This window comes from Lynx canadensis, chromosome C2 (genome assembly GCF_007474595.2).
Source record: "Lynx canadensis isolate LIC74 chromosome C2, mLynCan4.pri.v2, whole genome shotgun sequence".
Lineage (NCBI taxonomy): Eukaryota > Metazoa > Chordata > Mammalia > Carnivora > Felidae > Lynx > Lynx canadensis.
Genome location: NC_044311.2, coordinates 144,916,865 through 144,933,983, shown reverse-complemented (window position 1 = coordinate 144,933,983; position 17,119 = coordinate 144,916,865). Strand labels below are relative to the sequence as shown.

Genomic DNA, 17,119 nt, shown 5'->3' with positions numbered 1-17,119 from the left:
CGCGCTTGCTGTCGGAACACAGTCTGTCAGGCCCCTCCGCTTTTGCAAGCCGGACTCGGGGGCTCTGCTTGGCTGGCGAGCCGCCCCTCCGCCCCGGCTCCCTCCCGCCAGTCCGTGGAGCGCGCACCGCCTCGCCGCCCTTCCTACCCTCTTCCGTCTGCACTTGGGTCCGGTGACTCTGTTCTTCTAATCCTCTGGCGGTTTTTCTGGGTTATTTAGGCAGGTGTAGGTGGAATCTAAGTGATCAGCAGGATGCGCGGTGAGCCCAGCGTCCTCCTACGCCGCCATCTTCCTGTCCCCCTCTCTAATGCATTTTTTAATTGGACAAATACTGACGGAATTCAACTTATGTGTGAGGCTGTACTTTCTCTGGAAAGAAGGGTGCACAGAATAAGAGACTTTTTTCCCTGCCATTATGCATCTGTATTCAGAAACCTGAATGGAAAGGTACCAGACATAATGCTGTAGAGCTAGAAAACTTTTTCAATAGGTCAGGAGTATTGTGACAAGAAAGAGGGTGTTAGAAAAGCAAAGTGTGTATTCTAGGGATTTTTTGCATTAGTGCTTATAGTTGTGAATTTCAAGAATGGTAGACAAGTAGCGAAAATTAAGCTACAGAACAATTGTAGTGGGCATATTTTCCTTAAACTCCTTGTAAGGTATGAATCACAGCAGAGGGATCACATACCCCAGTCTAAAAGTAGTAGGAAATACTGTCAACTGAAGGAAAAATGTCTACTAAGGAAAGATCACAGGAAGGTAATCAGCAGTTTTATGAAATTCCCGGTTGAAAGCATTCAGGAAAAGACTGGATGTCCCACATTTCTTTGATGGGAAATTTTAGTGAGGAGTAGAAGGAATGATTCTCCTGGGTTTGTACTCCCTTGCAGCTTGGATTTTTTAGTTGTCACAGTCAAAAGTAATCCAAATTTTGGATTCTGCCAGATTCATAAAATGGTGATTGATGTAAAGCATAGACAACCAAGATGAGCAGAAATATCCCAAGAAACAACCATACAAACAAAAAGCAGAGACACCTCCATTTCTCCCTCCCTCTCTTCCTTCCTTCCTTCCTTCCTTCCTTCCTTCCTTCCTATCTGTCTTCTTTCTTTCCTTCCTTCCTTCCTTCCTTCCTTCCTTCCTTCCTTTCTTTTTGACTTCATGTCTGGTAATGGAATGATTCCATAAAGGGTTTAGTTAAGAAAAAAAGGAAGTATTTGGAATTAGACACCAATAAAGAGAGAATATAGAGATGTGAGATTCAAACCAAGGTTTCTAGATCTCAACACTATTGGTATTGTACAGCAGAAGTTCCAGTGTTGTTGGGGTTTGTTCTGATGACTGGAATTAGCATCTTCCCTCCTTTATCACACATGGAGCTAGTAGGTATCTGCAGTAGGTATCTGGGTGTGAGAAGGCAGGCAAAAATTTGCAATGATTCCAGAAAGGAGATGGGAGTTATTTCCTTCCCTATGGGGACAGGTAGATAGCTTAGGAAAGAGGAGAGATCAAGAGGACAAAATTTTCCTAAATGTCCCTCAACGATGATATATAAGGTAAATTAAATGACAGCAAGTTGTGAAGATGCATACCAGTTTTATGTATGGCACATGATTCTAGTGAGAGAATTCTTTGGCAGAGCAAATTAAAATGCTGTTCTTTGAATATAACTGGAGACTCCAACAGAATGAAGTCACATTTCCCAAGACATTTATTGATTGTTGACAGTGAGTGGCATACCAGAAGTGCTTACATATTTGTTGGGTATGTCAGGGGATGAATGGAATGTTCTGCCAATTACTGACAGTATATAAAGGTCCAAGGCTAGTAGAAGACACACAGTTCACCACATCCTCTCACACCCACGTGAATTCTCTTCTCTTGACAAGATGTGTTGCAACTACGGCAACTCCTGTGGTTATGGCTGCGGATATGGCTATGGCTGTGGATGTGGCCCCTATTATGGCTGTGGTTATGGAACAGGCTATGGCTGTGGCTATGGTACTGGATGTGGCTGTGGATATGGCTCACGGTATGGCTGTGGCTCTGGCTGTGGAAATGGCTCCTGCTGTGGCTATGGCCCCAGATATGGCTGTGGTTGTGGCTATGGCTCCGGCTGCTGTGCCTACCGGCCATTTTTCTATAGAAGATGTTATTCTTCTTGCTGCTAGAACATCACTGTTCAAACCCCACTTGCTTCTGAAATGACACGCCTTAAGAGAAGGCTGATTCAAGAATCCATACCCCAAGACTTCTATATCTAGGAAATTGCATGCTTTGTAGAAGATTTGACCACCATTAACATTTGTAGGATGGCATCTTGTGGCTGTGTAGTATCATCTTACTGTTTTCCATATGTTGGGCTTTACTCCCTTAATCTGGATTCTGTTTTGTGACAGTGGCAATGATCCTAACATTCCACAGCTAGGCAAATCCCTTATTCTCAATAAAAATGGTTCTTTGCTTCTAACACATCTCTGTGTTCTTGCCTGTGAATTACTCCTTTTTTTTGAGGTGTTATGGTGTCTCTTGAAATCCAGCTGACAATATATTTCATGAACCCTCGACTTTTCTCCTTGATACAATACAAGCATTTCTTCTCTTATGTACATCAGAGATAATGTCTTCTCCACCTATTTCTTGCATCCTTCATACTCAGCCCTCACACAGTATTTCAGAACTGAGTCCTGAAAATCACACTGTATCTAGAATGGAGGTGAAGGGGAAAGATGAAGTGGGATGTCACCTCTTCAGGAGGCTGTGACAGAAGCCCAAAGGAGCGGAGGTGTGGCTTGAGCACTTAAAGGATAAATGGAATGGAAGAGAGTTCCCAGGATTAATGAGAAATTGGAAGCAGACTCAGGTGATGGATGAATAACTAAGGAAAGGATAAGTAGAATAAAAATGTGGTATCATGTCATCTGCATTTTGATGGAAGTGCAAACACATTTGTTTGCATATATTGAGTTTGTGAAATTGATATTAGTCACTTAACTGGCAAATAGTTTTGAATATTTTTGAAAGGGAACTGTCTTACACACTGAAGATACAGGTCCAACATTGTAGACGGGTTTCCTGCTGTCAGAGTGTTTACATTCTAGTAGGTGATAATAAAAAGAAAAGTAAGAATTAAAATAAATTTAATGTTTTTTTTAAAATTTGTTTTTGAAGGAGAGAGAGAGAGAGAGACAGAGCCTGAGCGGGGGAGGAGCAGAGAGAGAGGGAGACACAGAATTTGAAGCAGGCTCCAGGCTCTGAGCTGTCAGCACACAGCCCGACCCGGGGCTTGAACTCACGAACCGTGAGATCATGACCTGAGCCGAAGTCAGATGCTCAACCGACTGAGCCACCCAGGTACCCATAATTAAAATAAATTTAAATGGATGATTGTTATGGTGGAAATAAAACAGCCTCCTGGGGAAGACAGTGCAGTTTGAAGTATTGGATACAGTTCTGGGCAGTATTTTGAAGTTTTGTGTCATCTGAAATTTTGGCAGTTGTAAGAAAGTCTAGAAAGGACAGGAGGAAGTGTAAAAGGAAAGAGAAATTCATTAAGTTTTGGGTATGATCAGTGGTGCCATAACTACCAGTTTGAAAGTACAAGGACTAGTGCTTTAAAGGTGTCTTTGAGTGCCCTACTCGGTGCAGATAAGAATGGGATGAAAAGCCCAGTCCTTTCTGAGTTTGAGAGTCTACGAGTTTGTTGGGGTCTGACTTCAGGGTTTTTCCTCATATGCCTTTCCAGAACTCTAACATGTAGATCTTACAATAAAAAATGTCTTTTCAGACTCAATTTCAACCAGCGGTGAAAAATGACTCACTGACTCATCCCCATGACAAAGGTCACTTCACAAAGTGTGAATCTGAGGTTCCTGGAGTTTGGAGACTCCACAACATGGCCAATTCCAAGGAAGATGGTTCTGCCATCAAGGTCAGCCCCGGAGTGAGGCTATACCCAGCATATAATGTGTCTTACTGATGAGGAAACCGGGGTGCTTTCAAGAGTTGGACAGTTTTCAGTGATGGATTTGTTAGTCGGAGCTGAGGACTGACTGCTTTGCATAATATACATTTAGTCTTACAAAGAAGAGAAGCTACTTCTAATGATTGCTTGTGGTTGAAAATCTACTCATTGTTTCATATGGCCTTTGTCATCACAGACATTTTTAAAAATGTGGGGATACGATTTTTTTAAGTATTATAAGGTCATTTACATATCCAAACAACAGTCTTCACGAAGTAACATTAAATATATGTTCAAATCACAAATATTGTGACTCTCTTATTCAACAAACAATTGTGTAGAATGTCACAGTTGGTGAGAGAGGGAGGGAACCACAAGTTCTTTGCTAGGTGGGAAGACCAAAGACTAAATCATAGGAAAAGTGGGTGGGTGGGTCAGGACCCCATCATGAGACAGGTGGAAGGGAAAAACCTGGTCACAATATTTTCTCTAGCGATGAATGAGATGTGGTGGTCAGGGGAGACTGGAATATACCAAGTGGGTGATGTCAGTCAAAAGACAACATGGTGCAGAATACCAGTATTCCAACCAGGCCTCAGAGATATGGTATACCAGTATGTGAAAAAGGGGTCCAGAATTTACATGTAAGGGACAGTAGATTATGGAGAATACACGGATAAAATTAATGTGAGGTGACAAGCAACAGCAATCATAGCTGATAACGTATTTTTGAGTGACCAGACCAAAGAAAAGGCATAGAGTGGATGATTTTTCTTTGGCCATTGTTTGGTACAGTCTCATTTCCAAATCATGTATATTCTTTGTAGTTCCTAAGGATAAGAATTAAAATACTCTTTTATATAAAATAAAAAAACCCAAAATAATTATGACTCTCATCTTGAGTAAATGAGGAAATTAAAATTGTAAAAGAGAGATAGTTTGATAAAATCAGAGATAGTTCGTGTGTGTGTGTGTGTGTGTGTGTGTGTGTACCATTCATCAGGGAAGGCTGGGAAAAATGAAGATATGGCTTCAGACATTGGGTCACATAATGGAGGAAATGGATACCATTGATAAAAGTGATTACTTCTTATAATCAGGAAATGATTTAAGAATTAAAGCTTCTTCATGAAGAAACTCAAGATCTTTTTCTTTGATGAGCTATTGCATATTGTTGATGTACTAAATTATAAAACCAGGCATTTGTTCTTTTGGTAATTTAACAAATTTTAACATCCATGATCCAGCTACATGTTATGATTGATGTTGGGGACAGAGGCACAAAGAACACACAGTTCCTTCTTCCAATAATTAAAGATATTCATTTGGATACAAAATAATAAATCATACATTCACATTATAGCATGCATGTTTATAGGTGTTATAGGGATGCTGAGGAAGAATTCAAAGGAGAAGCCAAAATGAGTCATAATGTAGAAAAGGAGTACTAGACAAGATATTGCTTCTAAAGGAGAATGACATATGAGCAAAGCCATGAAGGATGAGTTGAAATTGATCTGCTACATGTGAAGGAAAATAAAATTCAAGGAAGAGGAATTTTAAAAAGAAATGAATAAGTTGACAGCTTACTGCTTAAGTAGTAACCTCTGTTGGAAAGCTTATAATCAGTATTACACCCATATAGGAATTCTGAGATTCTCTTAAGTTGCATTGTCCAAGATGATAGCCACTAGAGGGATATGACCATTGAGCACTTGAAATATGGCTAGTCCAAAATGAAATGCATTGAAGTATAAAGTACACACTAGATTTCAAAGACTTGGTATAAAAAAGAATTAAAACTATACATCAAATAATTAAAAAATATTGGTTAAATATTGTTATAATATTTTGAATATATTAGGTTAAGTAAAATATGCTATAAAATCAATTCATCTGTTTCTTTTTATTTTTTAAAAATGTGGCTACTGGAAAATTCTAAAATGTATGTGTTTAATGATACATTCCTATTGTACAGTTTGGCTCTATAAAGTCACAACAAGCTGGCCAGTGAGGACTTCGGCCTAGAAGAGAAGCCATGTTTGTCCACCTGTTATCAAGGTATAGGGAGTAGATCATTCTGGGGAAGTAAGACCACAATAGCCAGTGCTAAAGACTTCAGGGGTGCTTAGTAACAAGGTTTTCATTTGAGATAGTTTGTTCAGTAAATGGGATTAATCAATTTACTGTTTAAGATAAAGAAAAGATGGATACCTGCCTTACCCCAAACACAAAAGAAGTGGCATATTGATTTAAGTTGTAAACATGAAAGTTAATTTATTAGAGTATCAAAAGATGATATAGACTTTCAGGAATTTTGTAAGCCATTTAATCTGAAACTAGTCATGCTAAGAATATTTACATCATGGAAATTGGCAAATCAGACCCCCTACCTTCAGCAGATGTCATTAAACAATTAAATGGCAGGCCACTGCCCACATGCCTCTTGTTATTGAGAATAAACTTACTTTTTTGAAAGTTTTAAAATGTGGATGTATTATTTATAAACCCGAAAAAGAAAAATAAAACTCCACAGAAATCAGTAAGAGGGGTTACAATATTTCTTTATGTCCAGAAATCTTTAGAGCTTAAGTTGGTATCTACGTTCCCCTTGCATGAAACGTTGGATTTAACCACATTCTCCTTCTGCAAAATATCATTTCCTCAAGGCCATCCCAATGATTACACTTCCAAGGAGAAAATTGTGTGGATAGTGATTAAGGGTCCAGGATCCAGAGTCACACTACTTGTGCTTTAGCTCCATCAGTTATTAGCTGATATTATTTAACACCTCTGAGCCTCAGTATATTCAGAGGTAAAATGCTAAAAGAGTGTTAAATCAGGATTGTTGAAAGTACAAAATAAATAAAATATGCAAAACTCTACCACTGTGAGAATGCAGTACATTTTTGTTATTATATTTATTATTAGGTTGCTCATAGTGAAGTGGCTGACATTTAACCATTTTAACCTAAAACTTTGTATATGGCTCAACCTTATATATTATATCTATTAATATTGGCAGTATTTTGATAATTCCAGAATTTTAACCCATAATCCCAATATTCTCATGTCAGATACATAGGTTAGACTCCCAAGGTAGATGTTCTGTACATCTATCATACATGTATTCCATAGTTATGAACTCTGACATATGTTTTGATGCCAAGTAAATTGACATTGTGTTTGTCAATGCACTTTTCATAACAAATTAATGGGTATTAGTAAAGTAGTTTATTTTCTGATGATTGGGTCCTGTTTTTTTTTGTATCAAGTTCTATTAATAAGTAGAGAAGTTTCCATTCGATTTGGCAGAAGGGGTGAGATCTATAATAAAAAAAGTTTTTATTAAGGGGCAGGTGATAACCATAGGTATTGGTTGCAGCATATTGAAGAGCTAATGGGGAAGGAAGAGCAAACATTGAATACAATCTAATATTTCATGTAGCATGAGGTGGAAACATAAAGAATGGTCTAATGGAAATGATGATTCACTCTCCCTAGAGTTTCTAAAGCACAGAACTCATCCTTGAGCTCTAGATACATACTTTTTATTCAATATCCTATGCCCTAGAATAGCACTTGCATGATGTAGGTCTTCAAAAAATCTTGCAACATTAATTGTTTAGTCACTGTCTGGAAAAAGAATCAACGGAACGATGAGGGTAAATACGATCATACCAAAGATGGTTTAGAAAGCAGGTGATGTGAAATGTCAAGGGGTCATGGAGTTTTCAGGAATGGAGCCAATGTTGAATATGTTTTAGTGGAAAGAATTATGAAAATTGGGACAGTCATAATTAGAAGGCAATCTAGAATGTTTCAGGTTTTAATTTTGACATCATACTTGTGGATGCTTTTAATCTATATTGACTAAAATTTGAGATGTCTAGAAAAGTTACCGTCATTTCTACTTAAATGCTGACTTACAAAATGTTATGAAGATTGTACTCTCAGTAGACAGAAATTGCAGATGCAGAGGGACAGTCCTAGTACCACCATGTGGTGCTTAAGAGGAGTCCTGGAGCAGGTCTGAGAGGGGGCTGAGTTGTCTGCTTTGGCTGTGAGGTGAAGATCGTAAAGAAACAAAATCCAGATGACAGAAGTGTAAGAGAAAAGTTGCAAAATACTGGCAATCTCAGTCAGACAAAGTGAATATTTCACTTTTGAAACACTGAAGGAAATAATAATTCATGAAAAAAAAAATTCATGGGTCCTGTCCTAGCTTTTATGTTATAGGGAGGATTGAGAGAATTCAACTCTACCCCTAAATAACTTATCATCCTTGGGCAAGACTTAAGTATCCTCAGCCTCCTTTTTCTCATCTGGAACGTGTGTAAAAATGCACACCACAATTTCCTACTTTATGTTGTTTTTGTCAGATTCAGATGAAGTGATAAATCTGAGTGTAACTCAAAAGCTATAGAAAGAAATATAAATGTTAATAATAATTATTGTTGTTCTTCTAATAATTATTTTTCTTATATAACATCCTATCCATTAAAAAAACAATAATTTTACAGGTGGAAGAAATCTCATAGACTCTCGTTCAACAGTTAGTGAGTTACCTAGTTCTTTAGATTCACAGAAAATAAAGACAGTTATTGGCCTTAAATAACACACAATCGATGAAGGGAATCAGATAATTAAAACACAGCATGCTAATACAACATATTCAGTACCACAATAAAGGTAAACTATGGAAGAACAGAGGAATTATGCTTAATACATGTACTCCAGGAATGCTTCCTATACAGGGTATAGTCTAAGCTGTGTTTTAATGAATCAGTAGAATGTGAGGAAGATAAAATTTTGGCAATGCAAGTGGCAGATATTTCAAAACAATATGTCATACTGGGGCACCTGGGTGGCCCAGTTGGTTAAATGCCTGACTTCGGCTCAGGTCATGATCTAGTGGTCCATGAGTTTAAGCCCCATATTGGTCTCTGTGCTGATAGCTTGGAGCCTGGAGCCTGCTTTGGATTCTGTGTCTCCCTCTCTCTTTGCCCCTCCCTTGCTCACACTCTGTCTCTCTCTCTCTCAAAAATAAGTAATAAACATTTAAAAATATATGTCATACTGAAAAATGTCTTAAATAGAGTGGATTATATTATATTGGATAAAATAATGGTTGTTTTTATTTTGATATTTTGCATCAGATCCCTGATTTATACTAACTTAGATCTTCTCCTCACCTGTCTCTTGCTCCAGCCACACCGCAGTAGCCATTCTACCTGGGTTCCCTCCACTTTCTTGTAGATATAACCGGAGAATGTGTCACCTAATACACCTGCTGTTTGCCTCTCACTTCCAGCCACAATGCTTTCCTGTTGAACCTGAGAGGAGATGCTGGAGCGTCTCTCAGTGCCCATGTATGTTTATCTGGAATTGCAGGAGGGCTAGTGCCCCCTCGAGTGAAAATCTAAATTAGGTTTGTTAACATTCCACAGACCTATAATACGAGGGTTACGTCTGTTTTCCTGTAATTCTCGTGACTAGTTAGGGCCAAATCCTGGCTATAACTACCTGAAAAAAGTTGTCCTTAAAATGATGAGCTTTTTAAAAATGAAATTGCTGTGGTAATGCGGCTACAAAGTCTGTGTTGTGTGCTCCGCCCTTTTCTGGTAGTATATAAAGGTCTCAGGGCAAGACGTGACATTCAGACTCCAGAAACCTCCATCTGCTCTTCTAAAGAACTACTGAAGCTCCATTTCTTGCCACCATGTGTTGCAACTACTATAGAAACTCATGTGGTAGCTGTGGCTATGGCTGTGGATATGGCTGTGGATACAAGTCTGGCTATGGCTCTGCCTGCTGTGGATGCAGACCATTTTCCTACAGAAGATGTTATTCATCTTGCTGCTAGAACATAGCTGAAATACATCTTTTTCTCTAGGACGATTATTCCAAGCCATTTTTGTTTCAGTGTCCCATAATCACACCAGATCTGAATGAAGAGAGTAGTCAGAGTCTGCAGTAAACTGACTGTCTTCTTGAAAGTCTTCATTGTAACGGAGGGGGTCTGAGTTATTCTATGTTTTTGGAAGGAAGACCTCATTTTTGCCATTGTCCAAGGTTAAACTTGTTATCTTCTTATTCTATGTTTCTCTATTGTGATGATTTCCAAGTAAAACACGTTTTACTGCTCCTCCCAAGTTTGTGTATCTTTTCTGTCATACATGTCATTGACATATTTTTGTGTATTATTTCTGTGACCTCCTCAGAGATTGACAGGGCTCATGCTAAACTCTTCATTCTGGTTATGTATGTCTGGCTTCCATTATGACTGGTCAGTATCCATGACATACTGAATATTACATATCTTGTATTTCATCCCTAAAATATTGAAACTTCTTGGCTGAGTCATGTGTTCTTACTTCATTTTACTCAAAGGTTTGTTCTTAAGCATTTGTGTTTCATGATCCTGGAGCTATCCATTTCACTCTTTCCGTGTTAACCACACTCATGTATTCAACACACACACACACACACACACACACACACACACGCCTCGAAAATCTGCTTTGGGAAAATGATGCTCGTGAAAAAAATGGGCTGTAAGGGGAGGGAAAGAAGGCTCAATAATGAGGTACAGAAATGACCTGGGGACTGGTTAAATGAACCTGAGTTTAGATGGTAGGATAGATAATGAAAGGGAACAGACGAGCATCAGGAGCTTTGTGAAGGTAGAACCTATAAGATCTTAAACATCATCAGTAAAGAAGATGGGAGAAAATCCTAGAGAAGGTAATATCTGAAAAGTACATATTTTTTCTTTGCACATAGAATGGTAAGGAATTCAGGGTAGTATATGCAGTTATATATCTGAAAGGCTGGTATAGCAAAATCAATAAGACTAGCATTACAGATGTGTTCTGTGTCTTTCCAGAGACACTAATCAGGGTGGGGTGAATGGGTGATCATAACATACAAATTTCTCAACACAAGAGATCTTTCAATGTGACACCATCTGAAACAAGAGTGATTCCCTCATTAGATGCTCTATCACGGGATAGATCTAAAACCCTATTACTAGGGTTATTTTGGGGGAGAGGTAGAATTAACCAGTGTTACATATCCATTTGCTGTTCTATTGTAGGATGCTATAGGTTAGAAATGGATTTGAGCTTTGAGACCTGATTGTGATAATGGTGATGCTAATACCAGGAAAATACAGGACCACAAACTTTTATGTTGCCAAATCTAGGGGGAGAAGCCAGATGTAATATGTTTTGGATTGAGAGATCCTATCTTCATTTGGGAGGCAGAAAGACTGTTAGAACTGGAGTCAAAATTCAACCACCCATGGTTAAATAAATTCAGTGTTCTTAATATTCCTTGAATCTTTTTTTAAAGTTTATTTATTTATTTTGAGAGAGACAGAGACAGTGGGAGTGGGGAAGGTAAGAGAGACAGGGAGAGAGAGAGAGGATCCCCGGTAGACTCCACGCTGTCCATGCAGAGCCCAATGCAGGTCTTGAACTCACGGAACCATGAGATCATGACTTGAGCCAAATCCAAGAGTCAGATGCTCAACTGATTGAGCCACCCAGGCATCCCAGTATTCCTTGAATCTTGAAAGAAATTGCAGGCTTGGAAAAAGGAAGGACACAAGAGGATGATGATAGATTATTCTCCTTGGAAGAAATAGAATCACTTCTTATAAATTAGAGGAATGAGTAGTCTTAATCATCACACATTTGTTGAGTACCTAATAAGGGACATTTCATTATGTTCTATGGACAGAGAATTAAAATATTTTAGCCCCACTTTCTAAAAGTGTGGAAAAGACACATACACAAAACCCTACAAGCTACAAAGATCAGAATATTGCTATAATATAATTATAACAAAGGTGTTTGAAAAATACAGAAGGAAAAAACAGAAGAGAGCCCAAGACAAAGAATAAACAAAGAAGAGTCAGGCATATTTCTGAAAGAGAGAGAAACTTCTAGCTGAAATATGAAAGATGAATAGAAGTTGGTCCATCATAAAGGGAAATAGCCTCTGAACAGGGGAAAAAGATGTAATACGTTTCAGGAAAGGTCTATAGCCTAGAGCCTTATTGCAATAGATATCATCAAAGCTGGAGGAAATGTAATCACTAGTTGGACTTAAGGAATAAATTCACAGGTGTCGGTAGGCTGAATTCAAAGGTGACCTCTAATGACATGCATCCTTGTATGCTTCCCTCCTCTTCAGTGTGAGCAGGTCTTGTAACTTGCCTTTTACCTTTGCAAAGATGATGGGATAGCATTCCTGTGATTATGTTATGTTTGGGGTTAGAAGATAAAACTCAAGATGAATAAATCTGAATTTTAGATGAAAACCAGATAACTTTTTAGTATGTTTCATGCAATATTTGGGGCGTACTGGCTAAATCTGGAAACTCAAGTTTCACAGAAAGAGATTTTTCAGATGTCCTGGCTGATATTTTGAGTGTAATATCATGAAACCCGAACAGAGATCCTAGGTAGGCTGTGCTTAGACTTTTGATCCACTTAGACTGGAAAGAATAAGTGTATATTGTCCTGAGGTGCTATTTGCGTGCGCGCGCGCGTGTATGTGTGTGTGTGTGTGTGTGTGTGTGTGTGTGATAGTTTACAACAGGCTTTTCTCTACTGTTCTCTAAATTATCTGATAAGAGGTGTGGTTGACTTGGGTGACCCCTATATCATTTCTGTATATCAACAGAGATTAGGAGACAGTCATACCAGTAGGTATTAAGAGTAGACCGCTGTAGAGAGAAAGTGAAAGAAAGGTCGAGAGGCACTCTCAGACATACTTGAGGAGACTGGCTTGTGAACACAACATTGAAATAAATTTTACCTAGGACCCAAAGTGACACTGGGAATAATGAGACTTGAAAGTGTGTGGCGATTTTATAACAGAGTAATTTCACAGCGAAATGGGTCACCATAAGAAACAATAAGTGTTTAAGCCTCTAATGAGTAGAAAGGGACACTTGATGTAATGAAACGAAGAACAGACACTTGATCTTTGTAATGTATTAACTGTGGAGCTTTCAGTAAGGTTCCTAAACCTCTTTGTACTCCAGTTTCCATATTACAAGTTATCTACCTCTTTCACAATTTTATTGGGGTCACATAGATTAAAATGTCTGAAGGAAATTTGTGATTTGCAAAAATTTCAAGTCTTTTTTAACATTTTTTTAAAGTTTACTTATTTTTGAGAGGGAGGGAGAGAGAGAGAGAGGGAGGGAGAGAGAGAGAGAGGGAGGGAGAGAGAGAGAGAGAGAGAGACAGAACATGAGTGGGGAAGGGACAGAGAGAGAAGGAGACACAGAATCTGAAGCAGGTTGCAGGCTCTGAGCTGTTAGCACAGAGCCTGACATGGGGCATGAGCTCACGAGCCATGAGATCATGACCTGAGCTGAAGTTGCTGAAATTGGATGCTTAACCAACTGAGCTACCCAGGCGCGCCTCAACAGTCTTTAAAGGGTATTTGTATGTGTGTGTGTTGTTCTGTTTGAACTAAATGAATACCTGGAGTTGATAAAAATTTATTGAGGAATGGCTCTTGGGGTAAAATTATCAGAATATCATATGCATGGGTATTTGGATTCATAGGAACTCTACAACATAGAATGTTGAGGTTCTGAATTGGGCAGCATTAAGTTCCAATGAAATCCCCTATGTAGTATTTAGTAAGCTAGTCAATGTAATTAGTCAAGCTTATTTTAATAGTCATATTTCCAAACCTAAACTTTGCTACCCTCCACAGAGCCTTGTTACATATATCGTTGGAATCATGTGCTCAGATGATTGGATAATTGATGGAAACTTTCTCGACAGATTTGTAATTGGCTCAAGACAATTCCTGGGTGACAAAAACCAAACATGGTTTCCCAATAAAACTGGAGTCTATAATAATTGTTTCATTTAAGATAGATGCTATAGCTGTGAAAAGATCAAGTCCTCTCATTATCAACTGACAGGAGTGACTTATACATGCTAGATATCAAATAAATATTTATTGCATGAATCACAAAATTCATTACATGCCCTGGCCCTTCCTTGTCAGTATATAAAGGTTGCAGGGTAGTAGGTGACATTCAAACTTTGGAAGCACTCTTTCCCTCAACGGAAACCTCACCCTCTGCCACCATGTGTTACAACTATTATGGAAACTCTTACGGGGGCTGTGGATATGGCTCTGGCTGTGGCTATGGTTCCAGATATGGCTCTGGCTATGGCTATGGATATGGTTGTGGATATGGCTCTGGCTGTGGCTGTGGCTATGGCTGTGGATATGGTTGTGGATATGGCTCTGGCTGTGGCTGTGGCTATGGCTGTGGATATGGTTGTGGATATGGCTCTGGCTGTGGCTGTGGCTATGGCTGTGGATATGGTTGTGGATATGGCTCTGGCTGTGGCTGTGGCTATGGCTGTGGATATGGTTGTGGATATGGCTCTGGCTGTGGCTGTGGCTATGGCTGTGGATATGGTTGTGGATATGGCTCTGGCTGTGGCTGTGGCTATGGCTGTGGATATGGTTGTGGATATGGCTCTGGCTGTGGCTGTGGCTATGGTTCCAGATATGGCTGTGGCTATGGAAGTGGCTGCTGTACCTGCCGACCATTTTGCTACAGAAAATGCTGTTCTTCTTGCTCCTAGAATATTGTATGCCTCTGAAGAAATATTTCAAGATTAACATTTTTCCCTAAAAGATGCTTCATTTTATTATCTCTACATGCAAGTAAGAATTGGATACCACCTGTGTTTACTTCAGAGAACCTGTTATTGAGGAATTATGAATGTTTCCATTATGTTACATGAAAACAGAAGATTTGATTCTGGTTATGTTCAAAATGTAAATTCTTGGTTATCCTGTTCTATGGTTTTGTATTGTCCATGAGCATAAAAACTCCATATGTGGGATAAAAGTATATTTTTTCAATACATAAATTTCACTTGTTCCTGAAAGTTATTGAGTCCTTTGGGCCAGATTCATCACCGATGTTAGTATTTGTGGCTTCCCTGGAAGGTTGGGTAACCACTGTGTAAGCTGAACCTTCTGTTTGATTTTGCTGTTAACATAAAATTGCTCTAAAATGTAAAGTCCAGGGGTGTCTGGCTGGCTCAGTTGGTAGGCATATGACTCTTGACCTTGGGGTGGTGAGTTCCAGCCCCATGCTGGGCATGGAGCCACCTTAGAAAAATATAAAATAAAATGTAAAGTCCAATTAAAAAAATAATATGGTGCTGTTTCAGATAGGAAGATCAGGTTAAAAGTCTGAAGAAGTGACAAGTAGGCTGATATTTGGCAAATGGATAGATGCTAGAATAAGGGGAAGAATGTTGGAGGCAGGAGGGAGAACAGGCGCAAAGCTCTCAGCAGATGGGAGGTTAGTATGCTTAGGGACTGTAAGGAGGTCTGGGGACAGGAGAGCAGAAACCATCTAGACTGGAGAGGTGAGTAGAGGCCAGGTCACGCAAAGCCTTGTGTTATAAGGTGTTAAGATTTGCTTGGATTTTGTTTTAAGATACTTATTGGTTTATCCAGCCATTTGTTCTTGTCTTTGCAACTTCTTTCCTTTCTGTCTTTTTTCCATCTTTTTTCCATCTTTCATATCAATACTAAACACAAATTCACACCATTTCCGTGTTTCCGCGTGTGTGGATTGGACTATGGAAGATTGGAAGAAAGGTAACTTGTTTGGAGCATGTTGGAATAATTGAAGGGGGTATAGTGTCTGGTCTGGACTTGGAAATTTGTAAGGGCAGCTCGGAGACGGGGGGAAGGGAGGAAGAGGCTATGAGAGGGGGTACTTACAAGTGTGTACCTCATAGCACTTTGTGTTGACACCACCATTTTCTTCCCATATTTTAAAATACTTGTTACATGGAAGAGAGATTAATATTGGTTTCCTGGTTCCAGGGACCAGAATTAGATGAACATGTATGGAATTAAAAGGAGGCTAACATCTTAATATGTGACAGTTTTAAAATATAACAGGCAAAAATGGATTTTGGTGTCATAGAGGTTATTCAGCTCTGAGGGTGTCTGGGTATGGGCTATGTTACTACTTACTCTGGTTGTTACAGAGAAATTAAAACACATAGGAGCCAGTTAGATCTGTCTGACTCTTAACACCTCCCCCTATTCTAATTTTTAAAAAGTGTTGATCCTATAATGTAAACAATGCCTGCAAGGCATAAAATCAGAGTCACTGAAAAAAGTGGTAATGTTCTTAATGATAGGAAAGAAGTGAAATGAAAAACTTTTTATAGATTTGGAAGATGGCCAGAGATAATGAATATATTTTATTACCTTATCCTATAGGAAGGAGACAAGGCATGAGGCTGAGGTAATATGGCAATAGTAACCATATTAGCAAAGTAAGGCTGTAGTATCAGCAGAAGCTTAAACCTAGACAAGTCTGCACCGGTTTGCATTCCCACCAACAATGCAAGAGGGTTCCTTTTCCTCCACATTCTTGCCAACCCTTGTTGGTTCTTGTGTTTTTGATTTTATCCATTTTGACAGGTGTGAGGTGATATCTCATTGTGGTTTTGATTTGCATTTCCTTGGTGTTGAGTGTTGTTGAACATCTTTTCATGTGACTGTTGGCCATTTGGATGCCTTCTTTGGAGAAATGTTTGTTCATGTCTTCTGCCCATTTCTAATTGGATTATTTACTTTTTGGGTGTTGAGTTGCATAGGTTTGTTATATACTTTGGGTACTAGCACTTTAATGGCTATATCAGTTGCAAATATCTTCTCCCATTTAGTAGGTTGCCTCTTAGTTTTGTCAATGGTTTCCTTGACTGTGCAGAGACAGTTAAGAAACAAAACAAATTAGAAAAGGAAAAGAGAGAGAGAGAGAGAGAGAGAGAGAGAGAGAGAGAGAGAAACCAAGACACAAACTCTTAACTATAGAGAATACATTGATGGTTACCAGATGGGAGGTGGGTCGTGGGGTGGGTTAGATAGGTGATGGGGGTTTAGGAGTACACTTGTGATGAGCACTGGAGGATGTCTGATATTGTTGAATCCCTATTTTGCAAACCTGAAACTAACATAACACTATATGTTAACTATACTGGAATTTAAAATTAAAAAAATACATAAAATAAAAAGAAAAAAAATAAACATGAAGAAAACCTAGACAAAGTAAGATAGAAATATTCC

The 17,119-nt window shown here is 38.8% G+C and overlaps 2 protein-coding genes across 2 annotated transcripts; both read left to right on the top strand.

Annotated features, from left to right (window-relative positions):
• Nucleotides 1-1,889: 1,889 nt before the first annotated feature.
• LOC115522951 (keratin-associated protein 21-1-like) lies at nucleotides 1,890-2,171 on the top strand. The gene has a single exon (XM_030328493.1). It carries the CDS (start codon nucleotides 1,890-1,892, stop codon nucleotides 2,169-2,171), a length of 282 nt encoding a protein of 93 aa, XP_030184353.1.
• A 7,515-nt stretch (nucleotides 2,172-9,686) lies between these two features.
• Nucleotides 9,687-14,601, top strand: LOC115522950 (keratin-associated protein 21-1-like). The gene is made up of 2 exons (XM_030328491.1): nucleotides 9,687-9,712; nucleotides 14,265-14,601. The coding sequence occupies exons 1-2, from the start codon at nucleotides 9,687-9,689 to the stop codon at nucleotides 14,599-14,601; spliced, it is 363 nt and encodes a 120-aa protein (XP_030184351.1).
• The last annotated feature ends 2,518 nt before the right edge of the window (nucleotides 14,602-17,119 follow it).